We start from the raw sequence: 25,187 nt of genomic DNA on the forward strand, positions 1-25,187 counted from the left end.
CCCATCCCGCCCTGCAGCACCCTCCATGCCCACAGCCACCCCAAACCAAAGCCAGGAGCAGCTAAACACGTTAAAAGCTGATGTCTCCCCTCCCAGAGGGCAGGTCCCTGCTGCCAAGAGCACCCAAGGCTCAGCAGGGGGGTCCCAAAGGGTCCCACGGCTTAGTCCGAGTCGCTGGAGTCCCCGAAGAGCATCTCGTGGCCGTAGCTCGAGTACAGAAAGTCCACCTCCAGCAAGGCCCTGGTGACAGCCCACTCGAGCAGGCAGAAGTCATCCTCCTCCTCGTCCGAGCTCTCCGAGGGAGAGAGGTTGAGCTCCTGCGGCACGGGACAGAGGGTGAGCCCCAGCCTGAGCCACACCGTGCGTCTACATGGTGCCCTGGCCCCCCCCGGGACACATCTCGTGGCACCCCAGGACACATCTCCCCACTTACAGCTCTCACCCCCAGCCGCTGCAGACTGCGCCGTGGTGGCTGGCCGCCGGGCAGCTCGTGCAGGTAGATGCAGTCCGACCTGAACGGGCAGCGGCCGCGGTTCTGGATGAAGAACTTGCACCTGATTTTCCTGCAGGATTCAAAGCCCAGTTGCATTCGAAGCCCAGTTGCACGCACGGCTGCCGGAGCAGCGCAGAGCCCACGGTGCTGGGCACTCACCCCGTCCGCGCCTTGAAGCTTTCGATGAGCTGCTCCTTCTCGCCCGCATCCGAGACCCAGTACTTGTGGGGGATGTAGTAGCTGGAGGTGACCCGGCACTCCGGGCAGGCCCTGAGCGAAGGCAACGCGTGCTGGTGGGTCTCCAAAAGGGGAGCAGCCCCCAGCAGGGCTCAGCACCCACGCAGGATCCCACCACCACAGCCTCACCCCGCAGCCACGTCCCGTCCCCATCACGGCTCCCAGGAACCAAACCACCAGACCCGAGGAAGGAATTCAGGGTGCAGATGAGGGGACAGCGACCGTCCCCACGCTGCCCTGAGCACCCCCCGTGTGCTCACTTGATGACCGTGCTCTGGAAGTCCCGGCTGCGGCGCCACGTGCGGATGCAGCCCAGGCAGAACGCGTGGCCGCAGTTCGGGAGGATCCCGAAGAGCCGCTCCTCCGGCAGCGCCTTCTCGTACACCCGCTCCATGCAGATCCCGCACACCACGGCCTCGCTGCGCGCCCTCAGCGCCGCAGCGGGGACCGGGGCTGCCGCAGCGCCCTGCTCCGCGGGGACCTGCGAGCGGAGCAGCACGGCACTGCAGCCCCTGCTCCATCCCTGCCCCAGCTCTTGGGATGGACACGGGGCGATGGGGGCAGCCCGGCCCCCGGAGACCCCCGAGCCCACCTCCGAGCGCTCAGCCCACGTCGCCGTCTCCGCCGCCGCCGCCTCTCTGGGGTCAGGGGAGTTTGGATCCTGTCCCAGCCCTCGCGGGTGGGAGCCTGCGGGCAGGAGAGCTGTTAGGAAAACACATCCCACCCCCTCATCAAAGGGCCAGGCCAGCTGCTTGCAGGGCACCGGCTCAGCAGTTCAGGTCCCCACCCTAAAAAAAATAAAAAGCAGCCAGGAGGGGTTTCCGCAGCCCCAGCTGGGCCCTGCCCAGAGATGGAGGGAGGGGGATTTGGCTCGAGGGTCGGTGTGTGCAGGATGCCCCACCACGACCACCCAGCACCCGCAGCCCTGCTGGTCCCCGGGGCAGCCAGCACCTACCTGCAGCGCCCCGAGCTCCTGCGGGGATGAATTCCTCACGGACAGCTCGCCCCGGGGGGTTGTTCAGCGCTGGGACGTCCTCTTTATCATCCTCTTCCTCCTCAACCTCCACGTTTGGGAGCCTGAAGGCCGCCCGCATCGCTCTGGGGACAGCGGGGACCGAGGTGCGCCAGGCTCCCCTCCAGCCCTGGCGGCCGGGGGCCACACTGGGCACGGGGCTGTGGCGGCTCCTGGCCAGCACCGGCTCCTCCTGGACGTGCTGGTAGCTGGAGGAGGCCGGGGATGGACAGAGGGACAACGGGGTCAGCCCCGCACGGGCACCTCCTGGCTGCCAGCCCGTCCCCGTGGCACCGGGTCCCCCTCACCTGCAGCGCTCGCCGTAGGCGCAGGCCCCGCTCTGGAAGTAGCGGCACACCGGGGCCGACTTTCTGGCGTGGGAGAAGCGGCAGCCCCGGCCCCGCCGGCAGGATCCGCGGGCAAAATCCCTGCAAAGGGGGGAAAGCTGCGGGGCCAGGGGCTGGGGCCAGCCCCATTTACCCCAAAACCCAGGGGCCTGGGCACAGACACCCCCCCCCCCCCCCAGGCACCGGCTTTGCCTGGATGCGGCCACGTTTTCCCATCTGGGATCCGGGGCTCAGCCTTTCCTCCTGGGTAATTAATTGCAAAGCAAACGGAGCCCAGGGGCTGGGCTGGAGATGGATGGGGCTGAGCAGCTGCTGCTCGAGCCTGGGGGCTCTCCTTGGGGGGGGGGGAACAAGGGCAGGGGGGGGCTGGGGCAGCCCCCCAGGGGGGCACAGAAGGCAGCAGAAGCCCTCGGCATGGGGCTGGCAGCGAGGGGGTGCCTGGCCAGGACCCCCCAGCTCAAGGGGATGCCCCAGCACCGCCCTCTCCAGCCCCACAACTTCTGGGGGAGACGGCAGGGGGATGCTCAGGGCTGTCACAAACCTCTCTCTGCCCCCCACGTTGAGGGTCTCGCAGCCCATCTCCCCCCAGAGCCCTTCCTGCAGCCCCCCCCCACCCAGCCCTACCTGCACAGGGGTCTCAGGCAGCCCCCCCGAGCCCTCAACGCCCCCGATGCCATCTGCGAGCCTGGCTCCATCTCCTCTGGGTGCCTACAGGGCTGGGGCCCTCCCTGGGGTATTTATGGCCTTGGCGGGTGGGCGCACCCGTTCCCACCTGAGCAACCCTCACCTTAATTAGCTTAACCCTCGCCCTGCTGCTCCTGGCACTGGCAGGGGTGGGTGCAGGGGTCTCCGTCCCCCCCAGCCACTTGCTCCTGTCCCCGTGGGGACCCCAAGCACAGCCCAGGGCGCACCCAGACCCCTCGATTTACGCGGCCCCACGGGGGCTGGCGGAGGAGAGCGGGGCGCAAGGGGCTCCCCCGGGGGCTGGGGCAGCTCCAGGGCTGCTCAGGGTGGGGAGATCCCGGGAACAAACCGGGTGTGGGAAATGCCGAGGGACACGGGGCGACTTCCCGGGGAGCCCCCAAACAGGGGCTCGGCTCCCTGTGCTGCTTCCTTTTGGGTTTAGGGCAGGGAGAGCTCGGCTCCGATCCCGCTCACGACCTCGCTGCCTTTCCCTCTGCTTGCAAACGCGGGCAGGAAAATCCCAGCAGCTGCAGAGCCCTGGGAAGTGTCAGCAAACCCCAGCCCCTCTGCTGGAAACCCCCCCCCCCGAGGGCCCAAGAGAAACCCTGCAAAGAAGGGCTGGCTGCTCAAAGGTTCTTAAATATTTAGTTCCGATTTATTTAAAGTCAAGTCAGTTCGCGGACACTATTTATATTATTAAAAACACTTGGAGGCTTGTACTTCTAGCAAAAATATACATTTCAGTTTGAGGGTTGTTAAACTGCCAGGAGGGGGGGGAAGAGGAAAAAGCTCCCCAGGTAATGAGCACGCGAGTCCCGGGCGCACCGGGGGGCTCTGGGGCCAAATCCCCCGGGCTGGGTGCGGCGTGTATCTCCGGTGCCTTCCCCAGAGGACTTCAAAGTGCTTTAGAAACGGTAATTCCCAACTCCCCTGCGAGGTAGGGACACGGGAAGGGGCCGGGAAGGCTGCGGGCAGGGAAACCGAGGCACGGCGAGGAGCCCGAGGGCGGCAGCGAGGGGGGGGGGGGTTGGGACCTGCCAGCCCCGCGGCGCGGAGGGGAAGCCCAGCGCTCTTCCCCTTGGGGTTTTGAAGGAATTATTGCACCAGGGAAATCCACTACCCTGAAGAGGAGGAAAACAAAAATTGATTCATCCGCTCCCGCACCCCCCCCCGTGGGATTATCAGTATTGGAATAAGGCTGCTCGGGGCGCAGGGGGTGCCGCGGGCAGGTCAGCGCTGCCTCTCGGGAGACGCAGCACCCACGCCGGGTCCCGGGCACGGGCAGCACCGCGGCGTTTGGCTGCAGCTGTGGCAAGGTGCGAGGCGAAGCCCCCGAGCGGCTCGGGGCTTGGGCAGGGCACGGAGCCCGAAGCCGTCCCCTCGCTCAGGGGGACGTCGGCGGAGGGCAGGGGGGACTTCCCCGGCACAGCGCCCCGTGAGCATCCGCCCTCTCCCTCGCCTTTGGTGAATACTTGGCATTTATGCTGCGTGTTAGAGCTGCAAAGCTCGTTGCAACCAATGCGCTTATTAATCCTCAGGTTCCCGCTCGGAGCGGAGGGCAGGTGACGGTGTGGCTCCCTTCCCCAAGCAGGGGAAACTGAGGCACGGCCATCAGCAGAGGGGCCGAAGGCCACGCAGTTAGGCAGCAGCAACACCAGGCTGGGCTGCAGCCACCTCCTGCTCTCCCGAACGCTGCTCTTCCCCCCTCGAAGGGTTGCCCTGCTGGTCCCGCAGCCCGGAGAGAGCGGGATCGTCAGATCCCAGCCCTTTGTGGCGCCTCCCAGCCGGGGCTGCCCCGTGCTCCCTTCCCGCGTCCCAGTAAACGTCCCCTCGCCGTGCCGGGCTCTGCGGGCTGGCCGTGACTTTCCCGGTGCTGGTGCTGCCGGGGGCTTTGCTCGCTCTGGTGCTCGCAGGGAGGTTGGGAAGGGAGCTGCAGGACAAGGCACGAGCCCTGCTGCCTCCTCCCAACCCTGCAGAGCTCCAGACCTGGCCCTGGCCCCGTGCAGACATTTTTGGAACTGAGGTCTGCGCCGAACGGCCCGGGGAAGCAGAGAGACCTTGGCCTCTGCTCCAAAGGTGGATTTTTGTGGGTCAAACCCTTCCCTCCCTTCTCCGCGTCCCTCCCTCTTCACACGGGGGTGCTGAGGGGCAGGTTCCTCTGGGGCGGGGGCACTGGGGGCACAGTGAGGGCGCTGTGAGGACAGCTGTACCCGTCTTCAAACACTCTGGTTTTTCTTTGGGAAAAGAGAGAAACTTCCTTTCGTGACGCTGTCCTAGGCTCAGGACCACATCTTCGGAGTGCAATACAAAAAAAGACAACCACGACACGCTCTAAGTGCTGCTGCTGGCCCTGCTCGACGACCGCACCACGCTCGGGCCTCTGAACAACCGGAGCAACCCCGCTGTCCCCAGGCTGCCGCAGGAACCCCGCTGTCCTCGCCGTGTGAACCGTCCGGCCGCTCCAGGGGCCCCCGGGGAGCAGCTGAAGAGCAGGGCCGCAGTAACGGAAACGGTAGCTTAGGGTTTGCCTCTAAATTTCGTTAGTGTGTGTTAACGGAAGCCCCCCGGCCTACCAGGTGGCGGCTGCGAAACCTTACGGCGTCCTGCCCTGTGTACCGTACGTTGGGGTCGTGTAGAAAAAGAGTTTCCAGTAGAAGAAACGGAAGACGTGGGGAAAGGTTTTCTTTGTTTTTGTACAAAGAGTCCCGCTGGGAATCCATGGCTTCATTCTCATAAATAACAGGTCCTCAGTACATGTCCTTGTAGATCTCCTGAAGAAGCGGGTGCAGAGAGGTCTCGGTCTCCGTCTTCTTGATCTTCTGCACCAGCTGGGCGTGCTCCGTCACCAGCTGCCGCAGGTCGGCCATCTTCTGCAGCAGCTTGGGGAAGAGGTACTGGGCGTCCGGGTGGTTGGACTGCAGGTGGAACTCCAGCGCCCGCAGGATGTTGTCCTGGATCTCCTCCACCTGCTTCACGTTCATCAGGCCAGGACGGTCTGCGGAGAGGAAGCACGGCAGCGGGCCGTTACGGGGTGGCCCTCCGAAGCACACGCTGCTCCTGGAGGCGCGGCGATGGGGACTGAAACCCACCCACAGGGACTGCAACCCGGTCAACCAGACAAGGGGAAAAACGCGTGCCCGCGGAGCACGTGTCCCGCAGCAGCCTGTGAGAAAGGGATGGCGCCTGGTCCCGGCGTGCCTGGCATCGCCGCCACGGAGAATTTTTGGTGTCAGAACTATTCAGGTCTTCTCCTGCTCCCCGAAGACCCCCCTGACTGATGTCAGCCAGCAAAACCCCTGCTGAAGCAGCAGCCCAGCCCTCCCCGGCCCCCTCGGTTCGGGAGGGCTCTTCCCGACTCCCGCAGGGCCGAGAGCACCCGCTCACCTCCACACAGGATAATGGCAGCCACAAACAGAGACAGGTCGCTGTCATCCAGCTCCAGCGCGTTGAACTTCACAGCAAACTCGAATTTGGGCTCCATGATCTCGTTGAAGGGCTTGCGCAGGCTACGCAGGAACTCGCGGGTCACAAAGCCGTTCCCGTTGGCCACCAGCAGCCCATCCTTGTTCATGATAGAGGCCAGCATGGCAAAGATGGCCTCGTGCACCCCGTACTTCAGCAAAGTCACTTGGTCATTCAAGTAGAGGCCTACGAAGCTGGGGATGCTCTTGGCGAACTCGGTGAGCTCCCGCACGGTCTCGACCGTGGTGCACTGGCAGCGGTAGAAGACGTGCACCCCGATCTCCTTGTAGGGGGGAATCCCGTTCACCAGCTGCTTCCAGACCAGCCCCTTCTCCGCTTGCCACAAGGTGTCCATGTCGTGGATCACAAAAGGCTGCTTGAAAGAGAAGCAAGCGGTCAGGAACCTGCCACTGGGACTTGAGCTACGAGCCCTGCCCAGGACACCTGCATTTGCCTGTCCGTTCGCTGTTTTCTCCTGCTGGGGCTGAGGGGCCCAGGCAAACAGCACCCACACACACCCACACAAGTGTGCAAAGCAGCGAGGGCAGGGCGTGCAGAGCCCACGGAGCTGCAGCTGGGAAGTGGTGCACGTGCAATAGCGACAGCAGGAGCGAGGCGCACGTCCTCGCCCAGAGAAGAGCCCCCCGCACCGGCTGCGGCCAGCCCCGTTTGCCCTGGGGGGGGAACTTACTGGGGTGCTGCTGGCCTTCCCGGTCAAGATACCTCTCGCCTTCTTTTTGGTCATGTTGAAGTTTTTCAGGTAGGCGTTGTAGATGTGCTTGGAGAAAGCTTTCAGGTCGGCCACCTGCGGGTTCTGGCAGCTGATCTCGCTCGCCGTCAGCCCCGCCACCAGCTTCCTCTTCTCTGCCTCCGGCATGCGGCCGAAGCGGATCGCTGCGAGGAGCAAAACCAGTGAGCCCGCCAGCACCGCTACCCACGCCAGCACAGCCCCACGCTGGGCTCCCATCCCTGCTCATCTGGGTTCTCTCGCAAGCCCTGCTTCTTCCCACATAAACACTTTGGCTCGGCCAGGAACAGGACGGTTACGCCTCAGGTTTAAAGATCCCAGCCACAGGAAAGCAATCTGAGTGCACAGTTCCTGCTGGGCCAACCTGGAGGGAAGAGCCCTGTGCCACCGGCCGGCCTGCACGGCAGGAACAAAGAGCCCCTTCTTGTAGGGAAGGCACGGATGAAAGAGACAAAAGCCCGAAGCACTGGGCTTCAAAGAAGATGATTCCCTGGCAAAAAAAAGAGCCACGGGATGAAGCGAGCTCCATCTGGCCTCCCCGTGTGAATCCCCGGGAGGAAGCTCCCGTGGGCAGGCCTGGGGACAAGGGTGCCACTCACCGTTATGTGACATGCCCAGCGAGAGGCATTTCTGGAAGCGGCAGTACTGGCACTTGTTCCTGTTCTTCTTCTGAATCTTGCAGCTCCGCTCACACTTCTCGTACTCCAGCTTCATGCGGATTGTCCGGCGGAAGAAGCCCTGCGAGCAGGCAGCGCACGGGGTGACGCGGAGCAGGGGGACAAGGGAACAGCGGCATTAGCACCCGTGTTTCGGGGCCGGGCTGATTTATTATCCCCAGCGGCCTCACAGAGGCTCAGCCCCCTCCTCCTCCACCGGGTATTTTCAGCGCAAGCAGAGCCTCGACCACAAGGAGAGGTGGTGTGGTGGTGGGAGAAGGGGGCTGCAGAGGAGGAAGCACACCGGGAGCCGGGCGTGTGATACTGCGGGCAGCCAGCAGGGAGGGATGGAGGAGCGGGCTGCGGGCCCGCAGGAATGTCTGGCAGGGCCCGGGCCGCTAACGCAGCCCCGCTGGCATCTGCTGTGGGGGAAAGAATTTCAGAGGCAGAGCCAAGCTGCGGCCAGCGGTCCCAGGGGACAAGCAGGCAGCTCGCTGCTGGTCCGCAGCACAGCCAGCATCTTGAAAAGCAAAGCCGGAGTCCCCACGCGGACAGGAGGATTTGCCTTACAAAGTAAAGCACGACGCAGTGAGATTTGGGTCGTACACGTCTCAGCCGCCTCCTTCAGGACAGCGTTTGTGTGCCTGCCTGTCCGCTCTCTGGGCAGGTTGCAAGCGATTTTTTTAGCCATTTCATCCCGCATCCCTGCTTTGCCGAGGACCTGCTTGCCCGAAGAGCCACCGCTCTTCCCCAGGCTCTCAGCTCTGCTCGCTGTTGCCGATCCCAGCCCCTGCAGGGCGGACGCACCTTGCAGCCCTCGCAGGCGTGCACGCCGTAGTGGAACCCCGAGGCTTTGTCCCCGCAGACCCTGCACTCCACGTTCAGCGCTCCCGAGGCCGCCTCCTCGCAGCCCATCTGCAGTTGGTCCGACAGGGAGGGAGAGGAGCTCTGTGAAAGGTCTGCAAACACACGAGGGGAGGCAGCCTGTTGTGCAGTAGCCACAAGCACAGCATCACATCTAACCCCGTGGCTGGAGGGACTTCCAGCGCTTCCCAGCCCGTCGCTCGGGCAGTTAACCTCTGAGATCAGGCACTGGGCACAGGCTGGTGCCCTGTATAGAGCCAAGTGTTCCCAGCAGCGAGGAGACTCCACATCAGCTCTGATTTCTTCCTCTGGCATTCATGTTTAGGCAGCGAAATCCCACCAGCAGATTTGCCAGGCAGCTGGCACAGGGCTGGCACAGGAACAACGAAACTTCTCTCCCAGCTCCTACGATCGGTTTGCACCCAGGATTTCCAGGAGCAGCCAGGGAAGGGTTCTCAGGCACCCCGGGAGCCCTCCCCTCTCCCCCTCGCACCCTCCGGGGCACAACCTTCCCCTCCTGGCCTCGTTGCCACCTCCCAGCCTGCTGCCAGCGGCTGTGCGGTGACCGCAGAGAAAGAAATACTTCTCCATAACTTGGCCCTCAATGAATTATTTCACAAACGGAGGAAATTAAACCGAGCCAAGCCCCGTTCGCGTGCAGACCCGGTGCCCTTTGCCTTGAGCACGCTGTCTGGAGGACGTGGCTGCAGCCTGGATCCTCCCGGGGCTCCACTCACCTGTGTAGCTGCTCGAAGGCAGCGAGCTGTCTGGTCCTGCACTTGGGTCTGAGGCTCCGCTGGCCACCATCACTGCCTCTTCCTCTTCCTCCTCCTCTTCCCTGACCTCAGGTACTTCCTCCTGTAGTTGTTCCATAATCGATCACCCCTCAGTGCCAAGACTGCAATCCCTGTCATAGCTCTGGCATCATCCGCGTCTAGCCGAGATGGACCCTGCCAGGCTGGTGCGCTAGCCTGCGGACAGGGGGAGAGGCACGGCGTCAGGCGCAGGAGCTGCCACAGCAGCCCTGCTCTGCTTCATCTTATCCAGGGAGACAAGCAGCACCCCCCCCCCCCACCTCCCGGGGCTTTTCTCTGGTGCTCTGCAGGGCTCAGGGAAGCGAAACCTCGCTGGGATCGTGTTCAAAGCCCAGCAGACAGATCCTGGGACACAAACCAGGAACCCGGGGCCGGTGCTCCCTGCCCTGCGGGTCCCGCAGCGGAGATGCTGCCCCGGGCAACATCCCCTGAAGCCACCAGTGCCCTGGGCAGTGTCCCGGTGGCAGCCAAGGCCGAGGTTTGGCAGAGCCACCGCTAGCAGAAAGATCAGGACCTTTCATTTTTCGGCTTCAGGATCCACCCTCAGCCTGACAACGGGGCGAGGACAGCGGCTGACGGGGGCAGGAGCGGGGCTCGGCGCGGTGGCCAAAAAACCCCAGACCCACGCGAGCCGTCTGCGAGACGGACGGCTTCCTGCCGGCCCCTGCCCCGCCGTTCCTTCCCGTCACGGCGCTGGTGTTTGTTTTCACTCATCGCGTTGTAACCAGCCCCGGCTGCCCTGCCAAGAGCCGCTGGGCCGAGCTCAGCCGCGGGGTCCGGCAGCGCGATCGCACCGGCTGCACGGCCCAGCCCTGTCCTAATCCGGGGCTTCCTGTGGGAGGATGGCCACGGGCCCCTTTCCCCCCCCCCCATGTTTCCTCTCCTTGTTTGTGCTCGTCCATCGCGAGCGCCGTGCCGCGGGTGCCGAGGCCGGGCCGTTCCCCGCGCCCCGAGCCCAGCCGGCTCTCGCCCGGTGCCGCGTCGCAGCGCCTCTGCCTCCAGCCCTGACTCTTGCTCCTGCACGGCCGGTGCAGAGCTGCAGCCATTTCCTTCCAGGAGCTATCACAAAGCGCAGGATCCGTTGCTCTATTTCCACGGAGCCTCGATTAACAGACACCAGTTCAGCTCCTGGGGCATCCTCGCGCCTGCTCCCCGTGTAAGCCGCCTGCAGGGCTCTTGCACGAGGGCACCCCACGACCACGCGTGGCTGTGACCCCAAGGGGAGGACGAACCCCCCCGAAGGAGAGGCCGGACATCGACACGCTGCCGAGCCAGCAGCACGGGCACCCGCAGGAGCCGCCGCAGGACCGCGGCCCGGGGACACCTCGCCGCGAATTCGGAGCCACGGGGCCCGAGGTCGCACCCGGCTCCGTTTCGAGGAGCGGGGACAGGGGCAGGGGGCTCGACCGAGCGCAGCGCTCCCTGCCCGCGCCTCCCGGGCAGCGCTGAGGCACCTCTCACGGGCTCTGTTACCCTTGGCCGCCGCTCACACGTGGGGCAGGGCATCCAGGCAGGCAAACCTATTCGTCAGAGGCGGAGGGTAACGAGCCGGACCTTTTTTAAGGCTCTATATAAACGCACAAACATCAGGAAAATGCTTTTGCCCGGCACGGCAGTCAGCGGGGGAAGGCTGCGGCAGGAGGAACCAGCCTCCAGCGGAAAACACAGCCAGCAGCACCTTACTGAGCTTGTCATTAGCTTTCCTTTGGCTCTGGCATCCATCAGGAGAGGCAAGCACTTAAACCCTTTGAGGACGTAGTCTCTGCTTCGCCTCCTCGGCCCCGCAGGGACTCAGTTCTCCGGCTGCGTCCCCGGCACGCCGGGGCCATGCAGGGCCTCGCACCCCGCGAGCCACCAAAGCAACCCCAAAGGACGGTGCGCCGTGCGGGCAAGGGTGCCAGGGGAAGGGCAAGGACTCAGGTCCCAGCCTTCGAGAGCGGCTGGAGAGCCAGCAGGAGGAAAGCTCTCGCCAGAAAGCTCTAAATTTATTGTTTTAATATCTTCTCGCAGGCCAAGAGCAGAGGGGCCTGGGCAGAGGGGAGCTGCGGGAGCTGTTTGCACACCTGCCTTTCCCAGAGCCGTTCCCCTGTTTTCCAAACAACGGCGATAGAGGCAGAGGAGGGGGGGAGAGGGATTAATTCCACCCGGCCGGCTGCACCCCCTGCCTCCAGCAGATGAAAGGCCGGGCAGCCGCAGCCCGGGGAAAGGCAGGCAGGGGCCAGGCCTCTGCGTGGCTGCAGGGGACGTGCGGACCCCAGGCCCCTGCGGGATGGGGCAGCGGCCAAACCTGGCTCCATGAGGAGACCGCCGAGCCTTTAGTTTCTTTCAGCTGGACACGTTGAGCTTGGTATAAAGAACAAACCAGCACTGCCTTGATCAAAATCAGCAAAAAAGCTTGCTTGATTCCTTTTAGCGCTGGATTCTTGCGGCACGTGCAGAGAGCAAACAACCGTGCCAGCCTCCGGGATGCTTTATTCAGCCCCAGACACCGGGGAGATTCCCTCCCTTCCCTCCTGCCAGCCCGAACAAAGGCGAGCCTTTGAGGACTGGAAGTGTTTGCACAGGATTACAGCGGCGAGCGCAAAAGAGCCGTGCCAGCTCCCCTGCGAGCCCCGTGGTTTGGGGTCGGAGCACGGACAGAGGGTGCGGACCCTGCCCAGCCCCACACCTTTGTGGGACGGCACCAGGGACGGCTGTGCGGAGGGCAGAGGGTGCCCCAAAGGGCCCTTCTCACCTCCAGGAGCTCCCTGCAGCTCGGTGCCTCCGCGTCTCCAGGCAGGGCAAGGAACGAGGAGGTTTCCTTCCCTGGGCTAAACCTGCCCCCGGTCCATCACGGCGCACGAGCAGGAGTGGGGCAGAGATTCCTGCCCGGCGCAGCCGCCCCCTTTTTCCATCTGGCAGCCGTGACGGGAGCAGCGATGGAAAGCGAGGATGGAAACGGGGACAGGCACTGCGAATTCCTTCCTAAGCTTCTCCGGAAAATCGGGCAAATCTGTTTCCCTTCCTCTTCCCACAGGATGGGAACGAGCAAGAGGGCGAGCACCTCGTGGCTTGCTCTGCCTTGGCCCAACGCCGTTCAAAGCTTTGGCAGCCGGGGGACGTTGGGCCGGCTGCTGTGCACGAAGGCTCTGCGCTCGGGCAGACGCTGCCGGGTGTCCCCCTCGCGGCTCCCACGCTGCCAACAGCGCCGGCACCAAGTTTTTCTTTACCAGAAGCCGGAGCCGAGCCCTCTGCCAGGCGGAATGACACGGCAGGAACGCGGGGAAGAAGCGTGGCGCACAAGACAAGGGGGAAATAGCTTAAAAAAAAATAAAAAAAAAGCTGGCACGCCAGGGCTTGCACGGTTAAGAGGAGACAAATCTCCAGCCTCATGTGCAGCACGGACCCAGTGCCTGACGGCAGCGCTTCTCCAGAGCTGGTCAGGACCCGCGTCTTCCTCAGCACGGGGTACTTGCATGCTTTTGGCCAGGCAGCTCCTGGCAGCAAATCGGCATTTAAGGCTCAGAGCTACGTTCAGAGACAGCAGAAGCTGACACACGAGCCAGGAAGCGCCCAGTGCCCGGTGGCTGGTGCGGGGCAGGGCTGGCGGGGCGACGCGGCCGCTGTTACGCGGCTGCCCGTGGAGCGAAGCATCAGCAAGGAGGGGACGTGCGCTGCGACACGGACACCAGGGCGCTGGCAGCCACCGAGGGAGCGAGGAAGTGCTCATAATTAGAAGGACGTCATCTTTCAAACAGGTGTAGTTTCAAAGAAGAAGTCATTTCGACACGCTCGCTGGGGTGGGGAGGACTCCTGCCCGGTTCCCCTCCAGGGGAGGGCACATTCGGTTCTAATATTTTTATACGGACGGGGTGGGAGGCAGCTCCCCGACAAGTCCCTGTTGTAGTGTCGCCAGACGAGGCTCCTCCCTGGAAGAGGGAAGTTTCCAGGCAAAGCAGAGCGCCAAAAAACGTCCCAACCTCCCAAGGGACAGGTCACAAGGTTGATCCACTCGAAGTTGTTCGAGTTACCCTAAGGGAGGCGACCAGGAAGTGCGAAAGGAGACCGATTTACCACGGAAGCACTTCTGGCTCGTGTTTTTGTTCATCTGGATGAAAACATCAGACAAATTCACAGTCAACAGAAGTGAATCCCTTCGGAAGGATTCTGTTGGTTGTGCATTTGGCACCGGACAGCAGCATTTTCTGTGACATGGAGCACACATCAAATATACCAAAAAACGGAGCTGAATCCGTAAAAAAATGTGGTGGTTGTTCATTGGCCATTATTTGCAGACATCCCTTGGGTTGTGTCACCACTTCGGGTATCTGCTGATCGAGTACCAGTTTCTGTTCCCCCTCCTGCACGTCAGCTACTCCTAATAAAAGCCATATAAGAGCTCAGCAGACGCTGCAACACAGGAAAGGTAACTAAGTGCAAAAAATCCACAGAGACAAACAATGAAAACGTGTTTTGTTTTTGTTCCTGAAAGACCGACGCACCTATTCATTAGCTAACGAGATCTCGGCAGCGCTTACTACCCCAGCGTTTCCTCCCTTACTCAGAAGCCTTGGCCGCCAGGCAGCTCCGTGCAGAAGTGAACTACTGGAGCTGGCGGGGAAGAAACCTTCGCCCCGCGCCGCGGCACCCGGCCCTGGCCAGCACTGCTACTCGGGGCCTGAGAGAAATTAAAGCATCTGCTCCGACGCTGCAGATGTCCAGCCCCTTGTCCTCACTGCAGGTTGCTTTTCACCAAGCGCCAGCCCAGCCGAGGCAGCAGCAGGGTGCTGCCCGAGCTGCTATTACCGCCGTGCTGCTAATTACTCGGGAACACGCGACGGAGGAGCGCAGGAGGTTCCCTCGCTTGCCTCGAGCGGCCAGGCTTGCCAATATGAATCACACGTCGCCTGCGTGTTTGAACTCATCCACTTCCTGGCCACTGAGAAAAAAAAAAAAAAAAGTCGGAGAGTTATGAAACTCGCTGGATCCTTCTCTTTTTGCGCCGCAATCGTCCCCCAAAAAAACTAGATCACATTTTGATCTGAAAGGAGCTTCCTGCTTTCTCACCGGCACTGGGTTTTCTTTGGAAGAGGGTTAATGCTCCTGCAGGGCTCAGCCCTACACTCCTGGCTCTCCTCAGCCTCGGACGAGCCAGGATCTGCAGCTCTCTTCCACAAAAAGGGCGACGGTCTCGAGCTCTTCCCCGAAGTTCTGCTCCGTGACCTTCAGCAGCTCCTGCCGCCCCCCGTACCTCTATTTCCTCCGTCATCCAAAATCATGCTAACTGGGTCCTGCAGCGCTTCCTTCCCGGTCCTTTCCTCGCTGCATTAGCTCACAGAGACGGCATGTTTTGGACATCGGTGCCAAGCGTCATTGTTTATTCCCGTGGTACGGATTCGGACACCTGTTCCCAGTCACGCTCGCCCGCCCGCCCCCGGCCCAGCGTGCCGCGCTGCTCGTGACCCTCTCCTCCCCCTGCACATTCCCATATGAAGCGTTTCCAGGAGGGCTTTCAGCGAACAAACTGGCAGGGCTCGGGCTGGCAAGTGCCAACCGACGGTTGTGTTTTGCTGTCAGCTCAGGACAGCCCGGAGCAGGCAGGGGCAGGGGGTGCGCGTGGCCGGCCGGGCCGGGCCGAGGACGGCAGCCAGGAAACAAGCAGGTACCCGAAAGGTGACACCGCCGGGGGCTGCTCGGCACTGGAAACTGCACAGACGCGGTGCCATTTGAGAAGATCGTTAAGTCCGGTAATGAGAGAGGCCCGTCCCAGCTCCCGGCAGGGCACAGCGGAGGCGGCCCGACCCTTCCTGCGATGCCGATGCTGGGCGATGCGTTCCCCCTCCTGCCTGGGGCTGTCCCCCCCGCGAGGACGGTGCTTTGGGGACAGCGCTTCGAGCTCGGCACGCGGCCTTCAAGCGCTGCTGGGGGGAGACACGAGGCAGCTCAGAGGGTTAGGTGCCAGCAAGAGACCCCGACCCCACGGCCCTGTCCCAGCTCCATACGGAGCCGGTGCCCAGCACAACGTCGCCCAGCGGGCAGGCGCTGCCTTCCACATCCCTGCTGCCTCCCTGGAAGTGCAGAGGAGCCGCCTGGGAAGCGTTCCCCTTCACCATCCCGAAAGGAGAGAAGTTTGGCGGCTCGGAGCCCGTCGACCTGCTGGAAGCTGGGGCTCTCTGAGCCCCCGAGCCCCCCGCGCGTCGCTCCAGGGCGCTGGGTTTGCTTACAGAGCCCTCGTCCCCCCGAAGCGGAGCAGGCCACGTGGGAGGATCTGGTTTCGGGAACATCAGTAATTATAGAACACGGCTGACAGGGAGGGAACAGCAACAAGGCTTCCCGAGGAAAACAGCGGGCACGGGCTCAGAGCAACGTTTAAAGGGAAAACCAGGAAAAAAGCAAGCGGAGCGCGGTGCCACCGCTAACCCTGGAGTCAGAGTGCCTGACTCGTGGGAACACCTCGCGCCCGAGCCTGGCGTGGTTCTTCCCAAAGCCTCAATGTCACCGGGACACCAGCGAGCGTCACCCCCGGGGCAATCAGATCCCTGGAAAAGAGACGGGGGAACAGCAGAAACGCGGCAGCAGGCCAGGGCATCCACTGCTCTGAATCACAGGCACACGCGGGCAGCCTGTCGGCAGGAGCCAAATACCCAAGAGGCCAGGAAGCCCCAGTGCCAGGTGGCCAGAGCTCCCAAATCCAGGAATCACCCTCAAAAACGTCACCAAACCTCCAAAACGTTACCAAACCCCCTCCTCTTCGCAGCGGCTGAGATCCCCCGGGCTAAATCTACCAGGCTGTAAGTTTGTTGTGCTTACACTCGGGCTCCCAGAAACGCGCTACGTGTTTTGTAGACCTTAGCAAAATATCCCGGGCACCAGGCATTCAGCCCTGATCCCAGGACGCAGCTGACAGTGAGCGATTATGCCCAGGCACGAGTTCAGATGATTCAGCAGGGGCTGGGAACGCACGCGCTGGAACAGAACAAACCTTCGCTTCACCTCTCCTTCGAACGCGGAGCAGGGAACGAGGAGTAAATCCGAGCTTGCCTCTGTCTCCTCATGGACAACTCCAGAGAGCGTTAAGATAACTTTGTGTAACAAACTAGTTCAACACCCTCTCAGGAATTCGGAGCAGAACTGTGTTTCCTTACTATTTTTGGCCACGTTCACGCAGCAAGAGCCGGCCGGAGGGACGGAGGTTTCCCTGCGTTTTCGGCAGCGATGCGAGCAGCGACTAAACGCGGTCCCGGCAGGACAGCCCCGCCGGGGAGAGGACCTCGGCGTGCTCCTGTCCCTTTGGATTCCTGCCTCAGCCCCTAGGAAACAAAACACTGGAGCAAAGCATCAGCACCTCTCCTAACACCCTCACGTCCTGGGCACCAGCAGAAGGAGAAGCAGAGATCTGAAGCGAGACCACCACCGCCACCGCTTCCCGACAGCCAGCTCCAACCCCGAGCTCGTGCTCACCGACAGCTCTTTGCCAGAGCCCCCAGTGTCCCCAAGTCCCACAGCACAACGCCTGCCCCGCAGACACGAGAACCCATGGCTTTATGGCACGTGGGTCCCTGACCACCCACGGGGCGGACAGTTTCCATGGTCCAACAGCTCTGGCAGCATCCATATAATTAACGTAGAGGTAGAAAGCAGATTGGGGGATTTCAGAAACATTTCAGATTTGCATTAAGACGATATTTGGACTTGCATTTAAAAAAAAAGTTCTAAAAATCAGCCAGGACAGAGAGTTAAGCCTGGGTTTCCGTCACTGAGGTGGCTGCAGCAAACCTCGGTTATTTTGAAGCCATCTCACCCGTCCCTTCTTCAGCACGACAAAACCTTTCCTGACGAGACTTTCATTAGCAGCAGTACGTTTCACAGCGAAGTTTGTCTTAACAGATTATCAAAATAATAAAAATAAAAACCCCTATCGGCTCAGGCAGGAGAGCTCACCTGCCCATTTGCACCACCAGCACCATTCCGTGTCGCATGCCACATCTCCGCTCGGGGTTTGAACTTGCACGTTCTGCGTTTTGTGTGCGGAGTTCCAGTTCCCAGACTGGGGCAAACCAAAAAAACGCTTCAGGAGGGCACAGCTTCTGGTTAGCATGAGCATTATCTGCCTGATGCTATCCGCAAGCCTCAAAGGCGTGCTCCGGCACGACCCAGCGCCACAAGAAACATTCACATTTCTGGCTCGGGCTTTCACCCCGACACCTCTTCTCAGGCAGGATTTCCTAAAAACCCCAGCCTCAAAGCTCACGCTTCAGAGCGGGACCCGTGCGGGGGATCCGCAGCACCCCAACACACACCTGGCCCAAACGGCCCCACGTTCACAAGCTCTCAGCTGAGTCCTGGAGGACCCAGACATTTTTCAGACGCTGTGACTGCAGCACTGAACGTCAGAGCATTTCAAGAAGTCATCCCGAAACTAAGACCCGTCTTGAGTCAGTTCTCTTCTGCAGTCTTGCAGTCACGCAGGGCTCAGTGAACAGCATCCAAAAATCGTTCGTTTTGGGGAAGATGTGTTTCACAACCTCCTTGACCAAAAGGGTTCACACCGGCATCGATGGCTACACTCGAAACCCTGCTTTGAGAAAGTGATTTCCGAGGCACTCTGCCAACGCAAGGGTATTTCGGAGTGTAAGATTAAAAAAAAAAAAAGGAAAATAGCTCTTCTGCAGAATAATCCCATTCATACTCGCTACGGAAATCACTTCTGCTTGTCTAGACTTTCCCACAGTCTCAGAAATCATCGCGCCAGTGACACGTAGTACATCTCTGAGGAGTGACACCTCTAGAAAAGCAGAGACGGCTCCGCAACGCCCCGTGTGAAAGCGGCTCCGCAGCCTGACAGACCGGGGCTATCAGCACGGGAGCCAGCACAAACCACAAATAAACCAACGGCTCGAGAAGTGCACGGTCAGGGCGAGCCAGGCTGGGTTCTGGCAGCAAAGAACCCCTCAGCCATAAGCACCGGGACATCATCGCGCCCGATTAAAAACCTTTTGCGGGTCGGGTCCCGCTGCCCGGAGGGCTCCGTGAGCCTCCTGTCACGCCAGCCCCTCCACCTCCAAGAACATTTGCAGATTTCCAGTTCGCAAATTCAAGAGCCACGGATAAACCATTCCCCAAAAGACACGATGTACTGTACGGAAATAGGGATTTGTCAGCAGGCAAGACCCCAGAGAGAAAGAGCCCATTAACATCGGCAGCAAGCAGTTCTGTACAACAATGCCTCCCCATCGGCTCAGCCTCGTGTGGCTCGTCACAAAACCCTCCCCACGCACCGCGGGGTTCCTCGGAAGTCCCTGCCCCGACCGCCAGAGCAGGGGGAGCAGAACAGTTGCACAAGCTCGAGGAGACACTTATACAAAAGACCGCATCTCCGTCCAGCTAAATACCTTAGGCGCTTGTTGCAGCGGAAATAAATCCGCCCTGGCAGGGGTTTAGAAGCCGGGCACGGCGTTTGGGTGCGGGGTGACCACTCCGAGGAACGTCAGCATCCCCACGGGCAGGAGCTGAGCCCTCCGGGCCACGTCCTCCAAAACTATTTCAGCTCTGCAGTAAGCCGCGGAGTTTTGGCTGCTGGGGCAGTTACGCAGCAAGCGATGTTATCGGCGCCGGTGTCAGATCGCGTGTCCAGATAAGTAGGTGAACATTTACCTAAGCACAGCCTCTCATCCCACGTGACCTCCCCACTCTCGGAGCAGCAATTTCAGTCGTAAAACCAGCGAACTGATCAAATTTGAAGTTGTTATTCTTCGAAGGCAGCAGCTGGCTCAGAGGAACGGGATTAGACCACAATACTTACAGCAGGCTCCTAAGCAAAATCCTTAAAGATTTTGTTCAGAAACCGAACGGGAATAAGTCTCCGAATTCAGATTTAAAAAGAAACTCGAGAAAGTTTAAGCCCGCGGACAAAAGTGAAACTTGCTGAAAGCAAGTCACCCTCCGTGGGCTCTTCCCTACCCCGAATTTTTTAAAAGACAAACAGAGAAAGCATTTTGGAAGGGCAGGCATGCGAAAGGGAAGGGTTACCTCTCCGCAGCAGCTGTCCCCGTCTGCCTGCCGGTGCAAGCCCCTGTCCCGTTACCATGTCAGCGCGGAGAGCCGAGCAGCGAAGCAATCTGCAAAGAGAACACAACACGAAGTTCCCCAGCTGCGCCAAAGGCCAGATATTTATGCCGCCGGGAGAACTGGGACAGATCCAGCGACGTCTCCGAAATTTAAACACACGCTCCCTCTACCGCACGCTGCAACCATCTGCTGGGGCGAGTCCCCGGCGCCGCGGGGAGGCAGCGGGAGCGGAGCCCCCGACGTCCCTGCAGGGACGCCCGGGAGCCCTCCTCGGGCTTTAGGAGCCGGGAGACCCCCACGGGGACGCTGCCTCGTGGCTGCCACCTCGACGGGTCGACTTCCCCCACCGTGCGCGAGCGAAGCCGATGCTAACGCACGGACCCAGCTGGGAAAGGCTGGCGTGGCCACGAGGCCGTTTGTTTACTCGGCTCGCTTAATCCCTCTTTAGGAGGCTGCCTGCGAGTTCCTGCAATTTTAATGAACCTCTCTCTCCCTCTCTTTCTCGGGTTGTTGAAACTGGAGGATTTGACGGAGCTCACCCCTCCTGGTTTTGCTGCTAAGGTGGCGAATAGCGCTAATTTCAGACAGGAGAGCAGTAGGAGACCACCGCTGGAAAAAAAAAAAACAAAAACCACCACGGCTTCTGAGGCTGACCTGGAGGACTTACAGAAAATATGCTCTATTTTTAGACACAGTTATGCAGACTAACTGGACTAACGCATTAAACAAAGATGTTGTGAACATGATGCTACTTGAACCCGCGTACCCTCCCTGCCGTGACACAGGCTCAGCTGCTCCTCCCACCCCCCTGGAAAAGCCCCGCTCCTATCGCTGCCTCTTTCAGGGCAACAAGACCCGCGAGGCCGCCGAGCACCCGCCGGGGAGCCCACGGCACCAAATCCCACCCCGTGCTGCGCACCCCGCGTGCGACGAGCACCCGGAGCTTCACCTGCCCAGCATGGCAGGAAGAAAGGAAGGAAATCCTCTGCCCCTCAAAGCCTCGTGCTCCTGGAGAGGCTTCTAGGGTGGGTATGAAGGGCATTTCCTACGTGGCCGAGCAGCCCCAGGCACCTCCAGGGGATGGCACGAGTGTGAGGGCCAGTAAAACAACGCCTGTCCCGCGGAGCAGTAGAAATACAGAAACAGAAATACAGAAAATATATATATATAAAAAAAAAAAACACACCAAACTTGAAGGAAGCAATTGTCCCCGTGCTGCAGGGAAGGGGCTGAGCCGCAGCATCACCGCGTGCCCACGTGAAGGGGCAGAGGTCCAGCACCCAGCCCTCTGCTGCGCGGGGCCATAAAACCGGCAGGACGTTAGGGCTGCAGCAGGTCCCCCCCCCGAAACGGAAGGGGTTTTTCCCAGACACCCAAGACAAGGCTTTTTGTTCCCCTTCCTGGTGAGGGGAGGTAATAAAGTCATTACAGCCCCGCTGGCGCATCAGGAGCAGGCTTTCTTCACCTCCACCGGCAATAAAACCCGTCCCTGACTCGGTGACAAAAGTTGACGGTGTCAACGAGCGCATGAATCACGCACGGGGAGCGCAGGAATCACACCCCGAGCTCGCTCCCAGCGCGCGGCGGAGCCGGGAATTCGGAGCGAATTGCGGGCTCACCTTGCCCTGCTCGCAGGTAACTGCCGGGGCGTGCCCACGGGCAGCGCTTGCACCAGCTCAGCGGGGAGCTGCCGGCGCGTCCCTCCCTGGGAGCCCCGGGGAGCTCACGGGAAAAGGATTCCCCGCTGAAGGCAGCGAGGGAAGTCGCGGAAAAAAAAAAAAAAAAAGAGAGCAGGAGGAGGGAGGAGTGGGTCACAAACCAGACGCGGGATGTGGGATGACTTACGGGGCTGACCGCAGCCGTGCCCTCGGTCCTGCTGCATCGGGCAGGGCTGGTGCTGCCCTGAGCCCGCGTGTCTGACGCCTGCAAAGCCCCTGGCCCTGCCCGGGGGGCTCCAAAGCCCCAAACCCTGCATGGGGGGCTCCAGAAAAGCCCCAAACCTTGCACGGGGGGCTCCAAAGCCCCAATCCCTGCACGGGGGGCTCCCAGTGAAGCCCCTGTCCCTGCCCGGGGGGTTCCAATGCCCCAATCCCTGCACGGGGGGCTCCAGAAAAGCCCCAAACCCTGCACGGGGGGCTCCAGAAAAGCCCCAAACCTTGCACGGGGGGCTCCAGAAAAGCCCCAAACCTTGCACGGGGGGCTCCAGAAAAGCCCCAAACCTTGCACGGGGGGCTCCAGAAAAGCCCCAAACCTTGCACGGGGGGCTCCAGAAAAGCCCCAAACCTTGCACGGGGGGCTCCCAGTGAAGCCCCTGCCCCTGCCTGGGGGGTTCCAATGCCCCAATCCCTGCACAGGAGGCTCCCAGCAAAGCCCCAATCCCTGCATGGGGGGCTCCAAAGCCCCAATCCCTGCATGGGGGGCTCCAGAAAAGCCCCTGTCCTGCCCGGGGGGCTCCAGAAAAGCCCCAGCCCCTGCCCAGAGGGGTCCCCAGCACCCAGGGGCTCACCACACCGCCTCCTTCCCCTCCGGTTGACATCTGCCAGCGAGCACGAGGCTTCCCGGCACAGATTTTGAAGGGACGGCGGCCGAGGCCGGCCGGAGGAGGCGAGTTACCCGGCGAGGCTGCCCGAAGCCACTCGACGCACCGCAGTCGACGGCCGCCGCATGCTCCGGGGACGCCGCGGAGGGCTGCTGTCCCCTCCTGTCCCCTCCTGTCCCCAGCCAAGCTGTGCCCTCAGCCACCTCCGCGCCTCGATTTCCCACCCAGGGACGCTCAGACACACCTACCTCGTAAATAGGGATTGAACCCCGATTCACTGGCTTCTCTAAACGCCTCGGAGCCTCTCTGATCATAAACAACCAGGGCAGTTAAACCTCGGCTGAGGTGGAGTCGGGCGGCGCAGAAGCTTTTGAAAGCGCAACAAGGCGAGAAGCCCTTCCGAGCACACAACACAGGGGAGGTAACGGCAGTTCAGAGTGACCCCCGGGTCCCCGTTCGCAATAACAGGGCTCCGGGGGGGCCAACAGGGAAGGAAAAAAACGCAGCAGGTGGGAAGAACAAAACAAAGGAGGGAAGCAGGAGGTGAAATTAAATCAGGGCTTGCTTAGAGGTCCCGCCACCTACTTCTGCAGGCTGCTTTACCTTTCACCTAGGACTTTTTTTTTTCTTTTTTTTTTTTTAACAAGCGCTTTTTAGGCTAATTAGGAGCTGGAGTCAGCCCAGCCAGCACCGCCCCGCCGCACTGGGCTGCGGTCGCAGACGCGGCGCTGAGCCCCTCGGGCACCGCGTCCCCCCCCGGGGACGAGCTGCCCCTGCGCTTTCTCTGCCCTTTTTAAATATTTTTTTTCCTCGATAAAAATCCTTTATTTAGGATCTCAGCAGCGGGAAGGGGAGCAGAGCACGGGGTGGCATCGCCGGGTCCCCACCCGATGGCCAAGCCACGCTGCTGGCCCCGAGCTGGGCACCCCACAGCCCCCCCCCCCCAGCTCTGTCCCCCCCCCTCCGTGACCACCGAGGTGCTGCCCACGAGCCCCCTGGGACCCCCGGGGGGGTGGGGGGGGACCCCCGGCACAGAGCCACCCAGCCCCCAGCTTCTCCTCCTCGCAGCCCAGCCCCGGGAAGCAGCGGGCGGCTCCTCCTCAACACCTGCCCTTGGGGACGGGCCCCCCCATCCTCATCCTCGCCCCCCCAACCCCGTCCTCAGCACGTCCCCCCCCCATCCCCCCCGTCCCACTCCTCGCTCTTCCCCGATTCCCCGAGGAGAAGCAGCGCCCGCACCCCGATGTCACCCAGCTGCCCCTGCACACAATCCTTACCCCCCCCACCCCACCCCGGGACCCCCAGGGCCCTGTCACCCTCAGAGTGCCCCCCCGTCTCCCCCCACACCCCTACACCCACCCCATCCCCCCCGTCCCCCCCCCACACCCCTACACCCACCCCATCCCCACTGTCACCCCCCCACACCCCCCCTTGTCCCCAATGTCACCCCACACACCCCCACGTCCCCCAAATCCCCCTTGTCCCCCCCCCGTGCTCCCCAACCCCCCCCGCCCCCCATATCCCCCCCAAACCCTCACACCCCCCAAAACCCCCCTCATCCCCCAGCCCCCCCCAAACCCTCACGCCCCCCCCTAACGCCCCCCCCTCACCCCCAGGTCCCCCCCATGTCCCCCCCACACCCTCACGTCCCCCAAACCCCCCACACCCCCCACACCCCCCCGTGCCCCCCACACCCCCCCTTGTCCCCTACATCCCCCCCCACACCCTCACGTCCCCCACACCCCCAAAACCCCCCAGGTCCCCCCCAAGCCCTCACGTCCCCCCACATCCTCACGTCCCCCCCCCACCCCCCCCCTCACCCCCCCGTTCCCCCTCACCCCCCCATGCCCCCCCCCCACCCTCACGTCCCCCTCACGCCCCCCGCGTCCCCCCAAACCCCCTCGTCCCCCAAACGCCCCCTACACCCCCCATTTCCCCCCCACATCCTCACGTCCCCCCACGCCCCCCCGTTCCCCCTACGCCCCCCGTTTGCCCCCACGTCCCCCCCCCCCCCCCCCGGCTCACCTCCCGCCGCCGGCCCCAGCTCCGCCGCCGGCGCCCCCCCCGCCCCCGCACGTCACCGCCGCCCGCCCTGACGCCACCGCCCGGCCCAGCGCCCCGCAGCCAATCAGCGCCGCCGGCAAGTCCGGGCCGCGTTGCCACGGCAACGGCCCAAGCCCGCCCCGCGCCCGCGTCGCTCGGCGCCCCCTGGCGGGCGCGGGCGCGGCGCGGGGCTTGATGGGAAATGTAGGCGCGGAGCGCGGGGCGCGCCGGGAAGGGAAGGCGGGGGGGGGGGAGGCGCAAAATGGCGGCGGGGTTGTGGTGAGGGCTGTGGGGTTCCTCCTGCCCTCCCCAGCACGCCCTGTGTGCCGCTTTCCGCCCCTCCTGGGGACACGTCGGCTGTCTGCTTTGTGCAGGGCGAGCTTTGTGCCCTCACACCATAGCTGAGGGCTTGGATGAGGCTTTACACCCTCACGCCCAAGGCAAACCGCAGCAGCGGCTGCTGGGATGAGCGGCGTGTTTGTAAAACACGGGCTCTGTGCCCGCTACGGGTGCTCAGGAAGCAGCACAGCACTCACGGTGTCCCTCGTTAATGCAGTAATTAAAGATTCCTGCAAATGTGCAACCCCTGGACAAGGATGATGGGCAGGGGGGTGTCGGCAGAGCTGCTGACCTGGTAACAGAATCATAAAATGCTGGAAACGTTAAGGTTGGAAAAGCCCTTCAACATCATCTGGTCCAAGCATCACCCTGCTGCCAATGTCACCCACTAAACCTTCATGTGGGGAGTGGCTGGGCCACTGCAAACCCCCCCCCGTGGTGGTGTTACCCTGGGCAGCTGCGGGTTTCCCACAGGAGACCCCCCCACACCCCCACTGGTGCGGGGACGGTCTCAGGGACAGGCAGGGGGAAGAGCAGAGACCCACCGTGTCCCCAAAACCTCTGCGAGCTCTCCTTTTGACCCTTCTGCAGGGGGTAATTCTTAGTCCGAGGCACCGGCGCACGCACCGACGACGTGTGCCTGCTGCTGACTTAGGCAAGCTCCAGGTCGGCCGCTCCGGGAGGGTGAGACAGACCCGGGCACATCCAGACCTGGCGGCCGATCCAGGGCAGGTGCTGACACTGCTCCCTCCACGCCTGTCCTTGCGGCAATTAACATATAACATTCTGCTGCATGGGAACGCAGCTGCTAAGAGCAAAAGCAATGTTCCGCTGAGTTGCTGTAAGGAGAGACGACGCAGCCCAAGAGGTGGGGAGAAGCAATGGCACTTTTCACCACCAG

At 62.2% G+C, this 25,187-nt stretch overlaps 2 protein-coding genes across 9 annotated transcripts; both read right to left on the bottom strand.

The window, feature by feature from the left end:
• Positions 1 to 25: 25 nt before the first annotated feature.
• On the bottom strand, positions 26 to 3,244 carry LOC310887004 (uncharacterized protein). 2 transcript variants are annotated; one of them, XM_083812384.1, is made up of 8 exons: positions 2,714 to 3,244; positions 2,051 to 2,170; positions 1,686 to 1,951; positions 1,323 to 1,417; positions 991 to 1,211; positions 653 to 763; positions 443 to 563; positions 26 to 317 (listed from the first exon to the last, which is right to left on the bottom strand). In XM_083812384.1, exons 1-8 carry the CDS (start codon positions 2,782 to 2,784, stop codon positions 162 to 164), a joined length of 1,161 nt encoding a protein of 386 aa, XP_083668510.1. In that variant the 5' UTR covers positions 2,785 to 3,244; the 3' UTR covers positions 26 to 161. The 2 variants fall into 2 exon arrangements, with proteins under 2 accessions (XP_083668510.1, XP_083668509.1); XM_083812383.1 differs by having other exon boundaries at positions 434 to 563; positions 2,714 to 3,237.
• Positions 3,245 to 3,409: 165 nt separating this feature from the next.
• PPARD (peroxisome proliferator activated receptor delta) lies at positions 3,410 to 23,996 on the bottom strand. Of its 7 annotated transcripts, XM_083812374.1 has the most exons (9): positions 22,153 to 22,295; positions 19,905 to 19,974; positions 19,327 to 19,415; positions 9,241 to 9,474; positions 8,447 to 8,598; positions 7,583 to 7,721; positions 6,927 to 7,129; positions 6,158 to 6,611; positions 3,410 to 5,768 (listed from the first exon to the last, which is right to left on the bottom strand). In XM_083812374.1, exons 4-9 carry the CDS (start codon positions 9,374 to 9,376, stop codon positions 5,521 to 5,523), a joined length of 1,332 nt encoding a protein of 443 aa, XP_083668500.1. In that variant the 5' UTR covers positions 9,377 to 9,474; positions 19,327 to 19,415; positions 19,905 to 19,974; positions 22,153 to 22,295; the 3' UTR covers positions 3,410 to 5,520. The 7 variants fall into 7 exon arrangements, with proteins under 7 accessions (XP_083668500.1, XP_083668499.1, XP_083668503.1 ...); XM_083812373.1 differs by lacking the exons at positions 19,905 to 19,974; positions 22,153 to 22,295 and adding an exon at positions 23,930 to 23,996; XM_083812377.1 differs by lacking the exons at positions 19,905 to 19,974; positions 22,153 to 22,295 and adding an exon at positions 23,930 to 23,995 and having other exon boundaries at positions 6,158 to 6,608.
• Between the last annotated feature and the right edge of the window lie 1,191 nt (positions 23,997 to 25,187).

The sequence above is a fragment of the Anser anser genome (genome assembly GCF_964211835.1).
Source record: "Anser anser genome assembly, chromosome: 27".
Classification (NCBI taxonomy): Eukaryota; Metazoa; Chordata; class Aves; order Anseriformes; family Anatidae; genus Anser; species Anser anser.